Below are 21466 nucleotides of genomic sequence, written 5' to 3' on the forward strand. Positions count from 1 at the left end.
GGAGAATCACCTGAACGCGGAAGGTGGAGTTGCAGTGAGCCAAGATCAAGCCACTGTACTCCGGCCTGGGCAACAGAGCAACACTGTCTAAAAAAAAAAAAAGAATTTGGAGTGATCAAAGTTGCTAACTTAAAGAGTGAATAAACCCACAAATATGGTCTCTCTTTTTTTCTCTCTCTTTTGAAAAATACTTTTCTTGGCCGGGTGTGGCGGCTCACGCCTGTAATCCCAGCACTTTGGGAGGCCCAGGCAGGTGGATCAGGAGGTCAGGAGATCGAGACCATCCTGGCTAACACGGTGAAACCCCGTCTCTACCAAAAATACAAAAAATTAGCCGGGCGTTGTGGCGGGTGCCTGTAGTCCCAGCTATTTGGGAGGCTGAGGCAGGAGAACAGCATGAACCCAGGAGGCGGAGCTTGCAGTGAGCCAAGATCGTGTCGCCGCACTGCAGCCTGGGCGACAGAAAGAGACTCCGTCTCAAAAATAAACAAACAAACAAAAACCCAAAAAACAAAACAAAACAAAAACAAAAAACCTTTTCTTTTCTTTCTTTCATTCGTTCTTTCTTTCTTTCTTTTCTTTTTTTGGACAGAGTTTCTGCTCTTGTTCCCCATGCCGGAATGCAGTGGTGCGACCTCGACTCACCACAAGGTCCGTTCCCAGGTTCAAGCGATTCTCCTGCTTCAGCCTTCTGAGTAGCTGAGATTACAGGCATGTGCCACCACGCCTGGCTAATTTTCGTGTTTTTAGTAGCGACAGGGTTTCACCATGTTAGGCTGCTCTCGAATTCCTGACCTCCGGTGATCTGCCCACCTCAGCCTCCCAAAGCGCTGGGATTATAGGCATGAGCCACCGCTTCCGGCCTTAAAAATACTTTTCATTAAATAAATTCACCACTTTTAAACTTTTTTTTACAGATTTTTGATACAGAAGCCTGAATAACCAGCTCAAATGCAGTTCATACATTAGGCATTCTCAGGTGCTCCTATGACAAATGAATAACGTCTACAATCTTTTTCTACTGTACCGGTAACAGTATATACATATTATTTAGCATTCAGTTTCCCATTAGTAATGTGTGCTTTATCAAAATAAACTTGTGTTATCAAACGAAGAACTCCTTCATGCACATATGCCTTATTTACCATCTTAAAAATTTCTGTCTGCATGACACAATCTTTGAGGTGTGTGAAATGTAATTACCACCGCATGTCTTAGTATATGAATTTTCAAGAAGTTCTAGGGCTGAGAGAAAAGGGTTAAAGATGTATTGGCTTCACTACACTAATAATCTGTTGTTTCTTATCACAGAACAGCAAGAAAGAGATAAGTGGGAAGAGAGAGAGAACAAAAGCCAGAGAACATGCTGAAGCGCTAGAGGAAAAAAATGAATGTCTAATCAGTTTTCATCCTCATGAGTGTGAATATGTTGGCTTTCCATAATTTGCCTTCCACGAATTTTAAGTCTATTTAAATTAACTGAAAGACAAGGTGCATATTGAGTCCTGTGGTCCCATGTTATAGTCATCACCTCCAAAGTCCTTACTGACATGTATTTACCTCAGATTTCACCTTCCATATATCAGTAATCGTTTTCTTCTGCATATGGGAAACATTTTGGTTTTAGCAATATATTTTTTCTTCAGGAAACTAAAAGAATAGTCATGTGATCCTATAAAAATGGGTATTGTGTCACTTCTTATTCAATCAAATATGTATTTTGAGATTTACTTGGCTTGAGACTTTCATTTTATTATGTGGAATTATCTTATAAGTACCGCGCGCTAACCGATTGCGCCACTGGAGCCACTTATTATGTGGAATTATCAAGTTATTTGAACATTTGGTATTTTCCACACATGCTTATTTATATGCTGACAATAGAAACAAGTGTGTATTTCTTTGAAAGATGTTGAGGTTAGAAAAAAAAACAACCCAAAACCTATGGTGCTTGTCAGACTTGATAAAACTAAAATCACTGAGGTGAGGTTGTTAACACATCAGAAAACATCAGAGTTCCACGTTGAACGTAAAAGGTAGAAAGATTCATAATCAATCCATTTTTAGCATTTTTCTGTGTCCCATCTCAACTTTACCCCATCCTCATTGTTCCTCATGAATTTGTTTGTTCATTTGTTTATTTATTCACTTATTCATCATTCAACAACTAGTTATTGTGTCCACTCTGTGTCGTGCACTACTCTAGAATCTGGAGATGCATTGGTGCACTACATTTTTTTTTTTTTTTTGAGACAGAGTCTCGCTGTGTTGCCCAGGCTGGAGTGCAGTGGCATGATCTTAGCTCACTGCAACCTCCACCTCCCAAGTTCAACTGGTCCTCCTACCTCATCCTCCCAAGTAGCTGGGAATACAGGTGCACCACCGTGCCTGGCTAATTTTTTACTTTTAGTAGAGACGGGGTTTCACCATGTTGGCCAGGCTGGTCTCAAACTCCTGACCTGAAGTGATCTGCCTGCCTTGGCCTCCCAAAGTGCTGGGATTACAGGCATAAGCCACCCTGCCCGGCCTATTACTTTTTTTTTCTTTTTTTTTTTGAGGAAGGGTCTCATTCTGTCGTCCAGGCTAAAGTGCAGTGGTGGCACAATCATGGCTCACGGCAGCCTTGACTTCCTGGACTCAACTGATCCTCCTACCTCGACCTCCTCAGTAGCTGGTACCACAGGTGCGCACCCTCTCACCCAGCTAATTTTTTTTTTTTTTTTTTTTTTTTTTTTTTTTTTTTGTAGAGACGGAATTTTGACATGTTGCCTAGGCTGGACTTAAGCTCCAGAGCTGAAGCGATTTGCCTGCCTCGGCCTCTGATAGTGCTGGCATTACAGGTGTGAGCCACCATGCCCAGCCTCATTTTCTTTATTAATTGTGAGTGCAGGACCTTGTTTTCATAATCTTTGTATCACTCTTTAGTGCTTAGGACTGTGCATTACATGGTCTGACTAGTATTGTCAGTCAAATATTTTTATAGTGTCTATAGTGCATTAAATGCTAAGCTACATAATGAATAGCATCAGCTAAAATTGTTGTTCTTGCTTCATGAGATTTTATCATTTAAAGCAGGGGTTCCAAACCCCTGCTGCAGACCGGTACTCGTCTGTGGCCTGTTAGGAACTGGGTAGCATAGCAGGAGGTGAGCGGTGGGTGAGTGAGCATTACTGCCTCAGCTCCGCCTCCTGTCAGGTCAGTGACAGCATTAGATTCTCATAGGAGCTTGAACCCTATTGTGAACTGTGTATGTGAGGGATCTAGGTTGCACACTCCTGATGAGACTCATGTGGAACAGTTTCATCCCGAACCTCCCACACTCACCCCCTCAACCCTCCAATCTCCCAATTCCCCAACCCTGGTTCATGGAAAAATTGTCTTCCACGAAACTGGTCCTTGGGGCCAAAAAGGTTGGGGACTGCTGATACAAAGTCCAAGTTAACCTAGCAGAAAAACACAAGAAATAAGACATGTCCAGCTCCTAAATTTCACAGGAAAATACACATTTTGCTCTTTCTTTTAAACTGATTTTTAGAAAAATTTATTCTAAGGCTGATACACTTTTTTTGCAAGATGAGATGGATGCAGTAAGGTTAAAGAACCTCTCTTGAAAGAGAGGCTGAGAAAATTAGAAGACTGGTTGAGGAATTTAGATAACAACTAGAAATGGTGGGAGGAAAAGGGGTCAAGCAGAGGAAAGGAAACAGGAGAAGCTGAGGTGGGTCCAGATGAAAAACGGACTGGAAGGAGCTGCTTTGTAGAGATTGAAGTGTTCAAGAGTCCCACCTCTTATTCTAACCAATTGATACGTGCTGCAGACTGTGAGATCCACAGAGGCCGTGACCCCGTTTGCCCCATTGCAGGTTCAATAAACGTGCGTTAAATAAATGGCTAAGAGTTAAGATTCTAAAAATAAGAAGCCTACATTCATATAATACATTAAAGCTTTGAAAACACATGACACACACCTATATACTGAGGACATTTTACCTGCATCTGAGGAGACATGTATGAGAATGTTCGTTGCAGCACTATCTGAAATAATAAAATGGTGGAAACATTCTAAGTGCCCTTAATTAGAGAATGCATGTATAAATTGTGTAGTATATTCCTATGACATAACGTTAAAAAGGAATGAACTACACAACTATAGCTCTCAACTTGGATAGATCTCAAAAATATAATGTGTGGGCCAGGCACAGTGGCTCATGCCTGTAATCCCAGCACTTTGGGAGGCTGAGGTGGGAGAATCTCCTGAGCCCAGGAGTTTGGTATCAGCCGGTGCGACATATGGAGATCCTGGCTCTACCAGTAATAAAAAGAATTAGCCAGGTGTGGTGGCATGCATCTGTGGTCCCAGCTAAGTGAAAGGCTGAGTCAGGAGGATTGCTTGAACCCAGGAGGCTGACGCTGTAGTGAGCTGTGGTTGCACCACTGCACTCCAGCCTGGGCGACAGAGTGAAACCCTGTCTCAAAACAAAAACCAAAAACTATATATATAAACTAAATTATGTATGTAATACCATACTGTATAATACCATACCTTATAATACCATATATAATTCAATTATATATATAATACCATATCTGTATATACCATAATGCAATTATATGTATAATATGTTGGCATATGTATAATACCAGTTATGTGTATAATACCATATATGTATATGTATATGTATACAACCCATACATATATAATACCATATATATCTACTTTAAACAGCTTTATTGAGATATAATTTACATACCACACAATTCGCCCATTTGAAGTGAACGGTTCAGCTGGGCACAGTGGCACACACATGTAGTCCCAGCTGCTCCAGAGGCTGAGGCAGGAGGATTGCTTGAGCCCAGAAGTTCAAGGCTGCAGTGCGCCATGACTGTGCCCATGAATAGCCACTGCACTCTGGCCTAGGCAACATAGCAAAACTCTGTCTCTAGAAAAATAAAATGAAATAAATTTAAAAACAAAGTGAACAATTCAATGGGTTTTGGTAAATGTATTATTAATTTTTAAAATTGCAGTAAAAATATATAACATATAATTTGCCATTTTAATTAAGTTTACAATTAATTCTGTTTCATTAATTACATTCACAATATTGTACAACATCACTACTATGTCATGATTATTTTGGAAATAATTTTCCATTACCCCTAAACAAAAATTCTGTAACCATTAAGCAATAACATGTTATTGCTTCTACACCAAACTTCTAACAACCTCTGTTACTTTCAGTCCTGATGAATTTGGCTATTCTAGGTGCATCATATAAATGAAATTATACCACAAATGTCTTTTTGTGCTTTGCTTATTTCATTTATTTGTTTTTTTCATGTCTTAAGTTCATCTATGTAGTTTGTATCAGAACTTCATTTCTTTTTTATGGCAGAATATTGCATTGTGGGTATATGCCACATTTTGTTTATCCATTCATCTGTTAGTGGACCTGTGGATTTCTTCCACCTTTTGGCTATTGTAGATAATGCTGCATTGAACACTGGCATACAATTATCTATTCCAGTCCTTGCTTTCAATCCCTTTGGTTATATACCTAGAAATGGAATTGTTGAATCACATGATAATTCTTTGTCTAGCTTTTTGAGAAGCTGCCAGATACTTTCATTTGTGTGTGTGTATATAGATGTATATATACATTTGTATACATACATATGCACATACATGTATCTACACAATGTATATATATGCACATATATGTATCTATACATATGTATATATATGCATATGTATTATACACACATATATTTTTAAAAGCATAATAACACTTCTACACATGGTTCCTAGATATGAATATATGTTTATAAAATCTAATGCATATACGGGAAGAACTTACTCATAGAAGTGATTACTTTGGTGGTGGGGGTAGGGATGAATATGAGGACACAGGAGAGACTGGGCTATAAATGGTCAAAGGAGACAATAGTTTTACCTGTAATGCTTCCTTTCAGGTTTAAAAAGGGGCATAGATACATAATTTGCAAATTGTTTTAAAAATAGAAAAAAGGGAAGGAACTTGGACAAAATTTGAGGTAGAGGTATCTCCATGTTATATTATTCTGTGTACCTTTTTTTGTTTAATCAGAAAAAGACAAACTTTTCTACAAGGTACACATCATTCGATTCTCATATCAAAATTGATGAATGAGATAGTATTAATACTAATGATACCGTTTTAAAGGCGGAATTCTGAAACAGACAGCAGTGGACCAGAACCAGAGATGAGTGCCCTAGTCTGCTGGCCCAGGGCTTGGAGGTGAGGAGAGGGGGGCTGAGGTGGTGAACACCCTAAACGCTTTAATGCTGTACCACAGGGCCTCAAATCACCTACTGTATTTTTCCTTCGTTTGTAATGTTACAAAGACACTTCTGCTTTAAAGGCCACTGTTTTTAGAGGAGACATGGAGGAAGCAAGGATAAGGTTCATTGAAATAGGAGAATAGAGTGGTAAGAGGGACGCCTAGAGGACAAGATAACAACTGAGAACAGTGGCTAGGAAATGAAGGAAGTGGAGACGAGGAAGGATTCTGAGCTGATGCAGATCACAGATAGCGCTTGAAAGAGCCATTCCTACCAGACCCTTTGTGTAGTGTGAGAGATGAGATGGACTCTTCAATGTCTTGGTTTCCTACCAGCACTCCCCTGGCTCCAGGTTTCGGTATTTCAGGGTTAATTTAGTGGGCAGGCATGATGGAGCAAATGTGTGTATCGCACATAAGGAAGATGTAGGACAGAGAGAGCTGAAAGAAATGTGCGACGTGAAATGAAAAGCCAGTTAAGAACAAATTGTCATCTCTCCAAAGCAGACCAACTGTTGGCTGCCAGATCATGCAGTACTGATACGTCATCAGTACACATCTTCCAGACATTAATAAAATTAAGGAACAAAATGTATTGGTTTTCTTCTTGCTCTTGTCCTGAAAAAGAATGAGCTGTAGATAGCTTCATAACTAATTTGTGCAATATAATTAATGTCTCCTTTCTTTGTAATATCTTTAATTTGCTAGTCTAAGAGAGGTGGAAAGAATCGGAGCTGAGAACAAAGAATTTCCATTCACAAACGTATTCACTTTCAGCGATGGAATTACAACCCAAGGAAAGGAAAGTTTTCTGTGGCTATGAGTTCCAACCTACACACCGCTGCCAAATTTATCTTCCTTGAGTTCAGGGTTGAATACATCATGTCTCTATTCTAAAATGTTTTCATTACCAAAAGCAGTATCCCTCGAATATTTTTCTCAGAATTATCTTTGTATTTCTTGAGAAAATAAATTCCAGGATTAAATAAATGTAGGAAATGATAGTCAAGCAAAATTTCTTACTGTAAAACTTTAAATAATCTGGAGCATGAATCTCCAAGGTATATGGCATTTCTGAAACTTATTTCAACAAAATAGTCCCCCCACCTTATCCCTAAAAACCAAAACAAAAACAAAATCAAAAAACCCCAAAAAACCATTGATAATTTTTCGAGGAATCAGAATTCTGTAAAACACATTTCTGGAAACCCTCATCGACCCCACGAAGAGACTGGATGCTAGTTTAAGTCCCTGCTCTACCTGTTACTTGCTGATTATATTGGGCAGGACCCTTCAATTGTCCTAATATTTTTGTTTATTAGTGTAATGGGATAATAACTTTCTCAAGTTTGTCATGAAAACTGAGATGTTGATGTTAGTCTTTGGCACATAGTGCACACATAGTAAATAGTAATTGTTATGTTATTGTTATCAACCTAGGATGTAGACCCTGGTTTTCCAGATTTATGAAAGCAGGGGCCAAAGGGTGGGAGGTCTTGTAAGCCATAAGAAGTTATTAGAAGTAATGGAGAGGGTTTTGTTTTTGTTTTTGTTTTTGTTTTTTTGAGATGGAGTCTCACTCTGTCGCCTGGGTTGGAGTACAGTGGTGTAATCTTGGTTCACTGCAACCTCCACCTCCCTGGTTCAAGCAATTCTCCTGCCTCAGCCTCCTGAGAAGCTGGGATTACAGGCATGCACCACCACGCCCAGCTAATTTTTGTATTTTTAGTAGAGACGGGGTTTCACCATGTTGGTCAGGTTGGTCTCGAACTCCTGACCTCGTGATCCACCTGCCTCGGCCTCCCAAAGTGCTGGGATTACAGGCATGAGCCACTGCGCCTGGCCTGGAAAAGGTTTTAATAGAGAAAAGGGATTTGAATTCTGCCCTTATGAGGGCAGCGAAGAAACCTTGCCCTAGTCTTAAATGTGTAAGTTTTGGCTGGGCATAGTGGCTCACACCTGTAATCCCAGCTCTTGGGGAGGCCCAGGTGGGTGGATCATGAGGTCAGGAGTTCAAGACCAGCTTGCTCAATATAGTGAAACCCTGTCTCTACTAAAAATACAAAAAAGTTAGCCGGGTCGGGTGGCGGGTGCCTGTAATCCCAGCTACTTGGGAGGCTGAGGCAAGGAGAATCGCTTGAACCCGGGAGGTGGAGATTGCAGTGAGCCAATGCCACTGCACTGCAGCCTGGGTGACAGTGCAAGACTCAGTCTCAAAAAAAAAAAAAAAAAAAAAAAAAAAGTGTAAGTTTTATTTCATTAGTCAAGGCCCTGGCCAAATGCCTTTCTCAATGCCCTCACCCAGTACCTCACTGGTGGTTTGCAATAATCTCTTCCTGTACATTCCTGTAGCCTTTTTTTCTAAATTTCTTTTTAGCATTTATCACTTGCTACTACATATTAAAATTATTTATGTGCTGCTATATTTATTTCTCCAACTACCATGCTTTCAAAGGGCCCACATCTTGTCCCATACTTTTAAGCATAATACAGTCATCTGTAAAATGATCACTAAAATTTGTCAAATGAAAAACGTGCCCAATTCTTTATAGTTTACAAAGTGGCTTTCTAATTACATCACTCTAAATACACATAGAAACCGCTGATTTGTCTCCGGAGTTATCAGGAACCTGCAAGTTTAGATGTTTTTCTGAAAGTAACTTCCATCTGAGTATCATCTGCTGCCCTCCTGTGTTTGACGCAAATATTATTTTATATGAGAACAAAAAAACAGAATGGCTCAATTAAATTTATTTGGAACGCACTTTTACTTTTAGATACTTGAAATGTTTTTCCACACAAAACAATTATGCTTCCTACTAAGATTATTTTTATTCAATCTTTATTCAATATATTTCAAATTACATTTTTTACTTAGGGTTATAGGAGATCTTTCATATTGGTCTGATATTCTTTCAATATAATCTACTAAACTTTTAGTATTTCGATTTTAAAAATCTGAGACAACTTATTTCAAATTATTCTAATATTATTTTTGTATGCTAGACCTACTTGGGCAACAGTACAAGACTTTGAAAAAACCTGCTTACTAGTTGTGTGATCATGTGCAAATTACTTTTCTGAACCTGTTTCATCTGTAAAATGAAGACAGTACCTCCCAAAGATCACACAAAACACTTAGCACACCATAAAAATGCTCAGTATGTTAGCTGCTATTAATATTATAGGAAGCATGTTTTCAGATAGCTCTTCTTTGGTATTACCTATTATGGTAAAGTTAAAGACTGCCTAAGAACATGAATTAGCATGGGCCCAATATATCACCTAGATTAAGCCCTATCCTTTGATAGTCAACACTTAAGATTTATTGGACACCTGCGATGTGTTAGACATCATTCTAGATACTTAGGATATATTAGTTTGTAAAAAAGACCAAAATCCTTGCCTTTGTGAAACCCCACTCTTCATGGAGGTCTTTAAGTTACTGACTTCCTTCTAAATTCTTACTGTACACATTACTCATTTCTTTATATATGCTATCCCATACCATATATCCAGTCCTTTCCTCTCTATCTCCAATGCAGGCTGTCATCTCTCTTGGTCTACTGCTATAGCCTTGAACTGGGGACAGGAGCTCACTCTAATGACACTTTTTACACCTTTATCAAGTTTTATAAGGATGGTGACTTAGTTTGACTGTGCTATTCTTTAAAGAGGAAAAAAAAAAATTTAGTGTTGACATTTTTATTTAATTGCCAATTATTACAATCTATCCTCTTTCACATTACCCCAGTCTACTCTCAACACAGCAGCCAGAGGGATCATCTGAAACCACAGTTCAACTGTTTTTCTTGAAGTGATGGCCCATTTCATCCATTTTTGATAAAATATCTGCCAAATACCCAAGTGTAAACAACCATAGTTTAATCTCCTATCGGTCATTATTTCCAGTAAAAATGGCAAGAAAGAAATCTCAGGGAAACTGTGAAGCCAAAACTATTTTCATAAAAGTAAGATTTTACTTGCCTTTCTTACCGTCAGCATTTGCACAGATGGTGCAAAAGCAATAGTGATAAAACTACTAGCACTTAGCATAAATCAATGGAGTGGCACAAAAATGTATTCCTGGTCATTGTATACTTCCTTGCCATGCACCCTCAGTAAAAACAAACAAAAACAAAAAACAATTCAGTTTCACTTAACAATGTGCTTGATGAAGCAGTAAAAATTACTAACTTTATGAAATCTTAACCCTTAATATGTCTTTTAATATTCTGTGTGATGAAACTGGTAATACGCATAACGCATTTCTGCTGCCTGCCAAAGGACAATGGTTTTCTCAAGGAAGAACACTTTTTATTATTTGAGTTGCAAACTGAATTGGCTTTTTTTTTTTTTTTTTTAAGGCACGTTTTTACATGAAAAAATAACAAACTGTATCTTGTTACTCAGACTTGGGTATGTATTTGGCAGACATTTTCTTGAAAATGAACCAAGTGTGCCTTTCTCTTAAAGGAAAACAATAATATTTGCCATCAATTTCATGCTTGATAGCTTGGTCAAGTTCAAGCTATCAAGTAAAAACTTAAACTTGTGGAAAACTTATACCTTCACAGTAGGTTTTTCAGTTTCCCAATACTATAAGACCTTCCTGAGACACATTAATCAATGTGATTTTTGATATATATAATGAATGTATCAACATTTGGAAGGCCTGTGTAACTCAGTGACCCGTTATTTTTCAGATGACTGATGCATGATGTTCCAAATCAGGTATGGGTAAAAGATCCATTCAAAGCTCAAGACAGATGAATGAATTTTAATGGAACAGAATAAAAAGTTCATTAAACCAGTTTCAGATTCCATGTTGTAACTAACCTTCAAGAAACTACCACTTGTTGGGTTTTAGTAGAATATCAAAGAAGTATATATACAAGTGTTTGAAAAAGTTAAATATTCCTCCCATACTAAGTATTTATAAGAAGTGGATTTTTTCATACTTCAACAAAAATTTCATATCCCAACAGTTTGAACACAAAAGCAGATATGGGAATCAAGCTGTCTTCTATTAAGCCAAGCACAGAAGACCTCTGAAAAACCAGTTTTTCTTAAAAGCCATTCTTCTCACTAAATTATGTCTTGGTAAATTGTCATTTTTCATAAAACAAGAACTTTTTTGTTAACATGAAATGGTTTTATCATTATTTTTACCATTGACCTGAGAATTGTCCTTGTTTTTCAATGAATTAAAACTTTTGCTTTCATATCTATGGTGAATATCAACAGCCATAATCCACGCAAACGGAGGCTCTTTGGTGTCTTCAACAATTTTCCAGTGTAATGGAAGGTAGGAGTAGTGACTCACACCTGTAATCCCAGCACTTTGGGAGGCTGAGGTGGGTGGATTGCTTGAGCCAGGAGTTCAAGACCAGCCCAGGAAACATGAGACCTCCATCTCTACAAAAAAACGAAGACATGCAAAAATTAGCCGGGCATGGTGGCCCGTGCCTGTAGTCCCAACTACTTGGGAGGCTGAGGTGGGAGGACTGCTTGAGTCCTGGAAGTTGAGGCTGCAGTGAGCCATGATCGTGCCACCACACTTCAGCCTGGAGTTCCAAAGCCACCACTGATCTAAGCTATGCCAGGTCATGTGTCTTCTTTGGGTAAAAACCTTCCAATGGTCTGGAGTGGTGGCTCACACCTGTAATCCTAGCACTTTGGGAAGCTGAGGTGGGAGGACTGCTTGAGGCTAAGAGTTCAAGACCAAGCTGGCCAACATAGCAAGACCCATCTCTTATTTTTAAAAACTAAAATTAAAAAACCCACAACCTTCCAATGGCTCCTCAGAGGTTCATATATTGTCCTACAAGGCTCTACTCGTTTCCCCCTCCATTACTTGTCCCTCTACTTTTCCCCTGGCTCACCGCCTCTAGCCATGCTTGCCTCTTTGCAGGTCCTCCAATAAACCATACATACTCCCAGTGTTAGTACCATTGCACTGGCAGTTCCCTCTTCATGGAAAGCAATTTCTCCAGTTTTCCGCATGGCTATTTCCCTCATTTCCCTAAAGTCTTTGCCCAAATGTCACCATCTTAGTAACTTGTGTATCATATTTAAGATTATGGCCCTACCAACTATTCCCACCTACACCACGTACATTGTTCTCCCCTCCCCGCAGCATCTTCTAACATTTACTTATTACGTCTACAGTGTTTGACCTCCTTTCTCCACCACCAGCATAATGTAAGCCCCAAGAACATGGGAAAATGCCTGTCACATAGAGCTCAACAAATATTTGTTGAATATAGAAAGGATGAACTCACTTGCCAGCTTGTCATTTCTGGAGACATGGCCACAAATTCCCAAGAAAAAGAAAGGGTGCATTTTAAAGAGGCCAAGGAGGACAATGACAGCAAAGACTGCAAAGACTTTTAAAACGGGAGAAAAAGAAGATGGGATACAATAACCACAAACTTCAATACTGAAGGCATTGTGGGCCTGAAAATAACGCTCTTGGGAGAAGTGGCAGTCGGGGAATTAATTATAATGGTAGACAGGACGGATTTAAGTACCTGACCACGGACACTGGCATGCACTCCCTCCCCAGACCCATTTCCCTCTCGGCTCTTTCCAGAGCCCTCCACCCTAACACAGGAATTTCACACCAAGAGACTGAATGATTTCTAAACTTTATGGAAAAAGCCAATGACAATCAATTAGCCAAAAATGAGACGCCAAATCCCATCTCATTCCAGCGCCACGCCCTCTTCTCAAACGCTTGCCGGCTCTAGGCCGTCTTCACCAGCACAGTTCTCAGGAGTTCTGCTGGTCTCCCAGTGCTATTCCAAAGGGTTCACATGAAGGCAGGTCAGGCGGGATTCCCCGGGCAAGCACTTCTGTACGCGGAAAGTAACAGACGCAGAAGCCATGGGGAGCCGGTCCTTTGGAGGCAGAAATAGTCGAAGGGACTGGCCAACCTGAGGAACACTGGGAGAGGTGCCCCGCACAGCGGTGGTAAAGCAGAGTCTCAGTTCTCCTCGGGCTTGTCGGCTGGCGGTCCACAAGGCTGAAGCATCTTCTCCATCAAGTTGAAGCGGACTCGCGCTTTGCTCTCATTCTCTGCAATGGCGAAGTAGTTGAGAAGGTCGAAGTGGCCCATGTAGGAGCAGTACGAGTCGCGATGTTGGTTCACCAGCCACTCCCACTTGGTGGTGTCGGCGTGGCCCGTGCCGATGTACTTGGACTGCAGGTGCTCCAGCTGGCTGTGGATGGTGTAGCGGTCCGTCATCTCGCCGCTTTCCCCTTAGTTCCCAGGACAGAGGACTCAGACAACAAGTCGCCGCTCTGGCGTTTCACGCGGGAGTGAGGCCACTGTGCGGAAGCTCCAGGACCGCGCCGTCGCAGAAGAATGGCGTCACGACGACTAAGTAGCGTAAGTCTCGCTCATAGGGCTCAAAGGCGGAAGCGGAAGCACATTCTGCCACGGAATTGGAGTTGCCGAGGCGACGCCACAAGTGTGTCGCCCCTGTAGAGAGCCCCGCCCCGTCAAAGAGCGTTGCATGATGGTCCACTTGATGGCTATAGGAAGCCCTTTTCCAACAGGGAGCCTTGCATGCTGGGACTTGTGGTCTTGGGAGTTCGTGCTCGTAGGCTTCTGGAACTCCTGGTCTCGTTTTGTTGAGACAGTCTCGCACTGTTGCCGGGACTGCAGTGTAATGGCGCAATCTCGATTCACTGCAACTTAACGCCTCCCGGGTTCACGCGATTCTCCTGCCTCGGCCTCTCCAGTAGCTGGGATTACAGGCGCACACCACCACGCCAGGCCAATTTTTTTTTGTATTTTTAGTAGAGATGGGGTTTCACTGTCTTTGCCTGGCTGGTCTCGTACTCCTGATCTCGTGATCCTCCCTCCTCGGACTTCCAAAATGCTGGGATTACAGGCGTGAGCCACTGCGCCAGGCCCCTGGTCGCGTTTTAAAAGTGATCTGGGGACCTAGTGGAGGGTGATGTCTGGGAGGTGGGGAGCATCCGTAGGTGGCTTGGGGCTGATAGGAAATGGGAAACCCAGGTAGGACTGGACTACAAGCAGCCCCGAAAATAAACTCTTGGTGTTTTTCAAAGCTATCATGGTAGCACAGCCATCCCTTCACAACCAGGGATGGATTACCCAGAAGTCAGCAGGCACAAGTTCTGGTCCCAGCTATGTCTCTTAGGAGTCTGTGGCATAAAAGAGTTATTTCAGCTCTAACCAGAGTGCTTGGTGAGCAAGTACAGCACCAATTCCCACACATTCCAGCTTCCACCTCAAGCTCCTCCTTCCTCTCTAGCCACTTATTTTGATATCCTCCCTCCAAGGCCTCACTGCACCCTACTTGGCCCTTCCATTCAGTGGGTTTTGTTGATTCAACCAACCCAATTGAAAATATTTGGGCAAAAAATCAGTCTGTTCGGAAGTGTAGACTTTTTAAGGTTATTATTCCCTGAACAATACAGTATAACAACTATTTACATAGCATTTACATTGTTTTAGGCATTGTTAAATAATCTGGAGACAAACTATACAGGAGAATGTGCATATGTGCAAATACAAGCCATTTTATATCAGGGACTTGAGCATCCTCTAGTTTTGGTATCCATGGGAGTCCTGGAACAAATCACTCACGGATACTGAGGGACAACTGTACTTCTCTGTGTTACCTGTTGTGCCCATCCCCATTTTCTTGTACAAGCTGTTCCCTCTACATGGAATGTCTGTTCCCTTGGCGAATACATCTCCCAAAAAGGCAGCTCAAATGCATCTCCTTAGAGTTTTCTCTGGCTGCTCCAGACAGATGTAAACTCTCCTTCCTCTTTGCAGGTTATACATCTCTTCCTTGTTATTGCTTTATATCCTACTGTTTGGTTTAATAACTTCCTTACATGGGTAGAAGCTACTTGAAAAAAAAAAATCCAAAACAAAAATTTGATAAATGGTTAAATAACTCTATTACAACAGAAGGGAAGGAAAACTTTACTAGGAGAGAGATAACTTGAAAATTATTTTACTCTGCTGTTTAAACTTTATTGGGTCAGGTTCCAAGATGGCCGAATAGGAACAGCTCCAGGCTACAGCTCCCAGTGTGAGCGACACAGAAGACGGGTGATTTCTGCATTTCCAACTGAGGTACTGGGTTCATCTCACTGGGGCGTGTTGGACACTGGGTGCAGGACAGTGGGTGCAGCCCACCGAGAGAGACAGGACGAGGCATTGCCTTACCAGGGAAGCACAAGGGCTTTCCTAGTCAAGGGAAACCGTGACACACAGCACCTGGAAAATCGGGTCACTCCAACCCTAATACTGTGCTTTTCCAAGGGTCTTAGCAAATGGCACACCAGGAGATTATATCCTGTGTCTGGCTTGGAGGGTCCCACACTGGAGTCTCCCTCATTGCTAGCACAGCAGTCTGATGGCAAGGTGGCAGTGAGACTGGGGGAGGGGCACCCACCATTGCTGAGGCTTGAGTAGGTAAACAAAGCAGCCAGGAAGCTCGAACTGGGTGAAGCCCACTGCAGCTCAAGGAGGCCTGCGTGCCTCTGTAGACTCCACCTCTGGGGTCAGGGCATAGCCAAACAAAAGGCAGTAGAAACCTCTGCAGATTTAAATGTCCCTGTCTCACAGCTTTGGAAAGAGTAGTGGTTCTCCCAGCAGAGTTTGAGATCTGAGAATGGACAGACTGCCTCCTCAAGTGGCTCCTGACCCCTAAGTAGCATAACTGGGAGGTACCCCCCAGTAGGGGCAGATTGACACCTCACACGGCCAGGTACCTCTCTGAGATGAAGCTTCCAGAGGAACGATCAGGCAGCAACATTTGCTGTTCAGCAATATTCACTCTTCTGCAGCTTCTGCTGCTGATACCCAGGCAAACAGGGCCTGGAGTGGACCTCCAGTAAACTCCAACAGACCTGCAGCTGAGGGTCTTGACTGTTAGAAGAAAAACTAACAAACGGAAAGGACATTCACACCAAAATCCCATCTGTACATCACCATCATCAAAGACCAAAGGTAGATAAAACCACAAAGATGGGGGAAAAACAGAGCAAAAGAACTGAGAATTCAAAAAATCAGAGCACCTCTCCCCCTCAAAAGGAATGCAGCTCCTTGCCAGCAACAGAGAAAAGCTGGATGGAGAATGACTTTGACAAGTTGAGAGAAGAAGGCTTCAGATGATCAAACTTCTCCAAGCTAAAGGAGGAAATTTGAACCCATTGCAAAGAAGCTAAAAACCTTGATAAAAGATTAGATGAATGGCTAACTAGAATAACCAATGTAGAGAAGTCCTTAAATCACCTGATAGAGCTGAAAACCATGGCATGAGAACTACATGACAAATTCACAAGCTTCAGTAACCGATTTGATCAACTGGAAGAAAGGGTCTTCAGTAACTGATTCAATAAACTGGAAGAAAGGGTATCAGTGATTGAAGATCAAATGAATGAAAGGAAGTAAGAAGAGAAGTTTAGAGAAAAAGGAGTAAAAAGAAATGAACAAAGCCTCCAAGAAATATGGAACTATGTGAAAAGACCAAATCTACATCTGATTGGTGTCCCTGAAAGTGACAAGGAGAATGGAACCAAGTTGGGAAACACTCTGCAGGATACTATCCAGGAGAACTTCCTCAACCTAGCAAGTCAGGCCAACATTCAAATTCAGGAAATACAGAGAATGCAACAAAGATACTCCTCAAGAAGAACAACTCCAAGACACATAATTGTCAGATTCACCAAAGTTGAAATGAAGGAAAAAATGTCAAGGGCAGCCAGAGAGAAAGGATGGGTTACTCACAAAGGGAAGCCCATCAGACTAAGCGCAAATGTCTCAGCAGAAACTCAACAAGCCAGAAGAGAGTGGGGGCCAATATTCAACATTCTTAAATAAAAGAATTTTCAGCCCAGAATTTCCAGCCAAACCAAGTTTCATAAGTGAAGGAGAAATAAAATCCTTTACAGATAAGCAAATGCTTAGAGATTTTGTCACCACTAGGCCTGCCTTACAAGAGCTCCTAAAGGAAGCACTAAACATGGAAAGGAACAACCGGTACTAGCCACTGCAAAAACATGCCAAATTGTAAAGACAATCGATGCTAGGAAGAAACTACATCAACTAACGAGCAAAATAACCAGCTAACATCATAATGACAGGATCAAATTCACACATAACAATATTAACCTTAAGTGTAAATGGGCTAAATGCTCCAATTAAAAGACATGGACTGGCAAATTGGATAAAGAGTCCATACCCATCAGTGTGCTGTTTTCAGGAGACCCATCTCACGTGCAGAGACACACATAGGATCAAAATAAAGGGATGGAGGAAGATCTACCAAGCAAGTGGAAAACAAAAAATAGCAGGGGTTGCAATCCTAGTCTCTGATAAAACGGACTTTAAACCAACAAAGATCAAAAGAGACAAAGAAGGCCATTACATAATGGTAAAGGGATCAATTCAACAAGAAAAGCTAACTATCCTAAATATATATGCACCCAATACAGGAGCACCCAGATTCATAAAGCAAGTCCTTAGAGACTTACAAAGAGACTTAGACTCCCACACAATAATAATGGGAGACTTTAACACCCCACTGTCAACATTAGAGAGATCAATGAGACAGAAAGTTAACAAGAATATCCAGGAATTGAACTGAACTCTACACCAAGCAGACTAATAGACATCTACAGAACTCTCCACCCCTAATCAACAGAATAGACATTCTTCTCAGCACCACATCACACTTTTTCCAAAATTGACCACCTCATTGGAAGTAAAGAACTCCTCAGCAAATGTAAAAGAACAGAAATTATAACAAACTGTCTCTCAGACCACAGTGCAATCAAACTAGAACTCAGGATTATGAAACTCACTCAAAACCACACAACTACATGGAAACTGAACAACTTGCTCCTGAATGACTACTGGGTACATAACGAAATGAAGGTAGAAATAAAGATGTTCTTTGAAACCAGTGAGAACAAAGATACAACATATCAGAATCTCTGGGACACATTTAAAGCAGTGTGTAGAGGGAAATTTATAGCACTAAATGCCCACAAGAGAAAGCAGGAAAGATCTAAAATTGACACCCTAACATCACAATTAAAAGAACTAGAGAAGCAAGAGCAAACACTTTCAAAAGCTAGCAGAAGGCAAGAAATAACTAAGATCAGAGCAGAACTGAAGGAGACAGAGACACAAAAAACCCTTAAAAAAACATTGAATGCAGGAGCTGGTTTTTTGAAAAGATCAACAAAATTGACAGACCGCTAGCAAGACTAATAAAGAAGGAAAGAGAGAAGAATCAAATAGACACAACAAAAAATGATAAAGGGGATATCACCACCGACCCCACAGAAATACAAACTACCATCAGAGAATACTATAAACACCTCTATGCAAATAAACTAGAAAACCTAGAAGAAATGGATAAATTCCTGGACACATACACTCTCCCAAGACTAAACCAGGAAGAAGTTGAATCCCTGAATAGACCAATAACAGGCTCTGAAATTGAGGCAATAATTAATAGCCTACCAACCAAAAAATGTCCAGGACCAGACGGATTCACAGCTGAATTCTACCAGAGGTACAAAGAGGAGCTGGTACCATTCCTTCTGAAATTATTCCAATCAATAGAAAAAGAGGGAATCCTCCCTAACTCATTTTATGAGGCCAACATCATCCTGATACCAAAGCCTGGCACAGACACAACAAAAAAAGAGAATTTTAGACCAATATCCCTGATGAACATCGATACAAACATCCTCAATAAAATACTGGCAAACCGAATCCAGCAGCACATCAAAAAGCTTATCCACCATGATCAAGTGAGCTTCATCCCTGGGATGCAAGGCTGGTTCAACATACACAAATCAATAAATGTAATCCAGCATATAAACAGAACCAAAGACAAAAACCACATGATTATCTCAATAGATGCAGAAAAGGCCTTTGACAAAATTCAACAGCCCTTCATGCTAAAAACTCTCAATAAATTCTGTATTGATGGAACGTATCTCAAAATAATAAGAGCTATTTATGACATACCCACAGCCAATATCATACTGAATGGGCAAAAACTGGAAGCATTCCCTTAGAAAACTGACATAACACAGGGATGTCCTCTCTCACCACTCCTATTCAACATAGTGTTGGAAGTTCTGGCCAGGGCAATCATGCAGGAGAAAGAAATAAAGGGTATTCAATTAGGCAAAGAGGAAGTCAAATTGTCCCTGTTTGCAGATGACATGATTGTATATTTAGAAAGCCCCATCATCTCAGCCCAAAATCTCCTTAAGCTGATAAGCAACTTCAGCAAAGTCTCAGGATACAAAATCAATGTGCAAAAATTACAAGCATTCTTATACACCAATAACAGACAAACAGAGAACCAAATCATGAGTGAACTCCGATTCGCAATTGTTTCAAATAGAATAAAATACGTAGGAATCCAAATTAGGAGGGATGTGAAGGACCTCTTCAAGGAGAACTACAAACCACTGCTCAATGAAATAAAAGAGGACACAAACAAATGGAAGAACATTCCATACTCATGGATAGGAAGAATCAATATCGTGAAAATGGCTATACTGCCCAAGGTAATCTATAGATGCAATGCCATCCCCATAAAGCTAACAATGACTTTCTTCACAGAATTGGAAGAAACTACTTTAAAGTTCATGTGGAACCAAAAAAGAGCCCAGATAGCCAAGACAATCCTAAGCCAAAAGTGCAAAGCTGGAGGCATCACACTACCTGACTTCAAACTGTGCTACAAGGCTACAGTAACCAAAGCAGCATAGTACTGGTACCAAAACAGACATATAGATCAATGGAACAGAACAGAGCTCTCAGAAATAATACCACACATCTACAACCATCTGATCTTTGAAAAACTTGTCAAAAACAAGAAATGGGAAAAGGATTCCCTATTTAATAAATGGTGCTGGGAAAACTGGCTAGCCATATGTAGAAAGCTGAAACTGGGTCCCTTCCTTACACCTTATATAAAAATTAATTCAAGATGGATTAAAGACTTAAATGTTAGGCCTAAAACCATAAAAACCCTAGAAGAAAACCTAGGCAATACCATTGAGGACATAGGCATGGGCAAAGACTTCATGACTAAAACACCAAAAGCAATGGCAACAAAAGCCAAAATTGACAAATGGGATCTAATTAAACTAAAGAGCTTCTGCATAGCAAAAGAAACTACCATCAGAGTGAACAGGCAACCCACAGAATGGGAGAAAATTTTTGCAATCTACTCATCTGAAAAAGGGCTAATATCCAGAACCTACAGAGAACTCAAACAAATTTACAAGAGAAAAAGAAACAACCCCATCAAAAAGTGGGCAAAGGATATGAACAGACACTTCCCAAAAGAAGACATTTATGCAGCCAACAGACACATGAAAAAATGCTCATCATCGCTGGCCATCAGAGAAGTGCAAATCAAAACCACAATGAGATACCATCTCACACCAGTTAGAATGGCAATCATTAAAAAGTCAGGAAACAACAGGTGCTGGAGAGGATGTGGAGAAATAGGAACACTTTTACACTGTTGGTGGGATTGTAAACTAGTTCAACCATTGTGGAAGACAGTGTGGCGATTCCTCAAGGATCTAGAACTAGAAATACTGTTTGACCCAGCCATCCCATTACTGGGTGTATACGCAAAGGATTATAAATCATGCTGCTGTAAAGTCACATGCACACGTATGTTTATTGCGGCACTATTCACAATAGCAAAGACTTGGAACCAACCCAAATGTCCATCAATGATAGACTGCGTTAAGAAAATGTGGCACATATACACCATGGAATACTATGCAGACATTAAAAAGGATGAGTTCACGTCCTTTGTAGGGACATGGATGCAGCTGGAAACCATCATTCTCAGCAAACTATCACAAGAACGGAAAACTAAACACCGCATCTTCTCACTCATAGGTGGGAATTGAACAATGGAAACACTTGGACACAGGGTAGGGAACATCACACACTGGGGCCTGTCATGGGGTGGAGGTAGCGGGGAGGGATAGCATTAGGAGATATACCTAATGTAAATGATGAGTTAATGGGTGCAGCATGCCAACATGGCACAAGTATACATATGTAACAAACCTGCACGTTGTGCACGTGTACCCT

At 40.9% G+C, this 21466-nt stretch overlaps 1 protein-coding gene across 1 annotated transcript; it reads right to left on the bottom strand.

The window, feature by feature from the left end:
- Positions 1 to 12959: 12959 nt before the first annotated feature.
- On the bottom strand, positions 12960 to 13690 carry SF3B5 (splicing factor 3b subunit 5). Its single transcript, XM_008006772.3, has one exon. The coding sequence runs from the start codon at positions 13568 to 13570 to the stop codon at positions 13310 to 13312; it is 261 nt and encodes an 86-aa protein (XP_008004963.1). The 5' UTR covers positions 13571 to 13690; the 3' UTR covers positions 12960 to 13309.
- Between the last annotated feature and the right edge of the window lie 7776 nt (positions 13691 to 21466).

Source organism: Chlorocebus sabaeus, chromosome 13 (genome assembly GCF_047675955.1).
Source record: "Chlorocebus sabaeus isolate Y175 chromosome 13, mChlSab1.0.hap1, whole genome shotgun sequence".
Classification (NCBI taxonomy): Eukaryota; Metazoa; Chordata; class Mammalia; order Primates; family Cercopithecidae; genus Chlorocebus; species Chlorocebus sabaeus.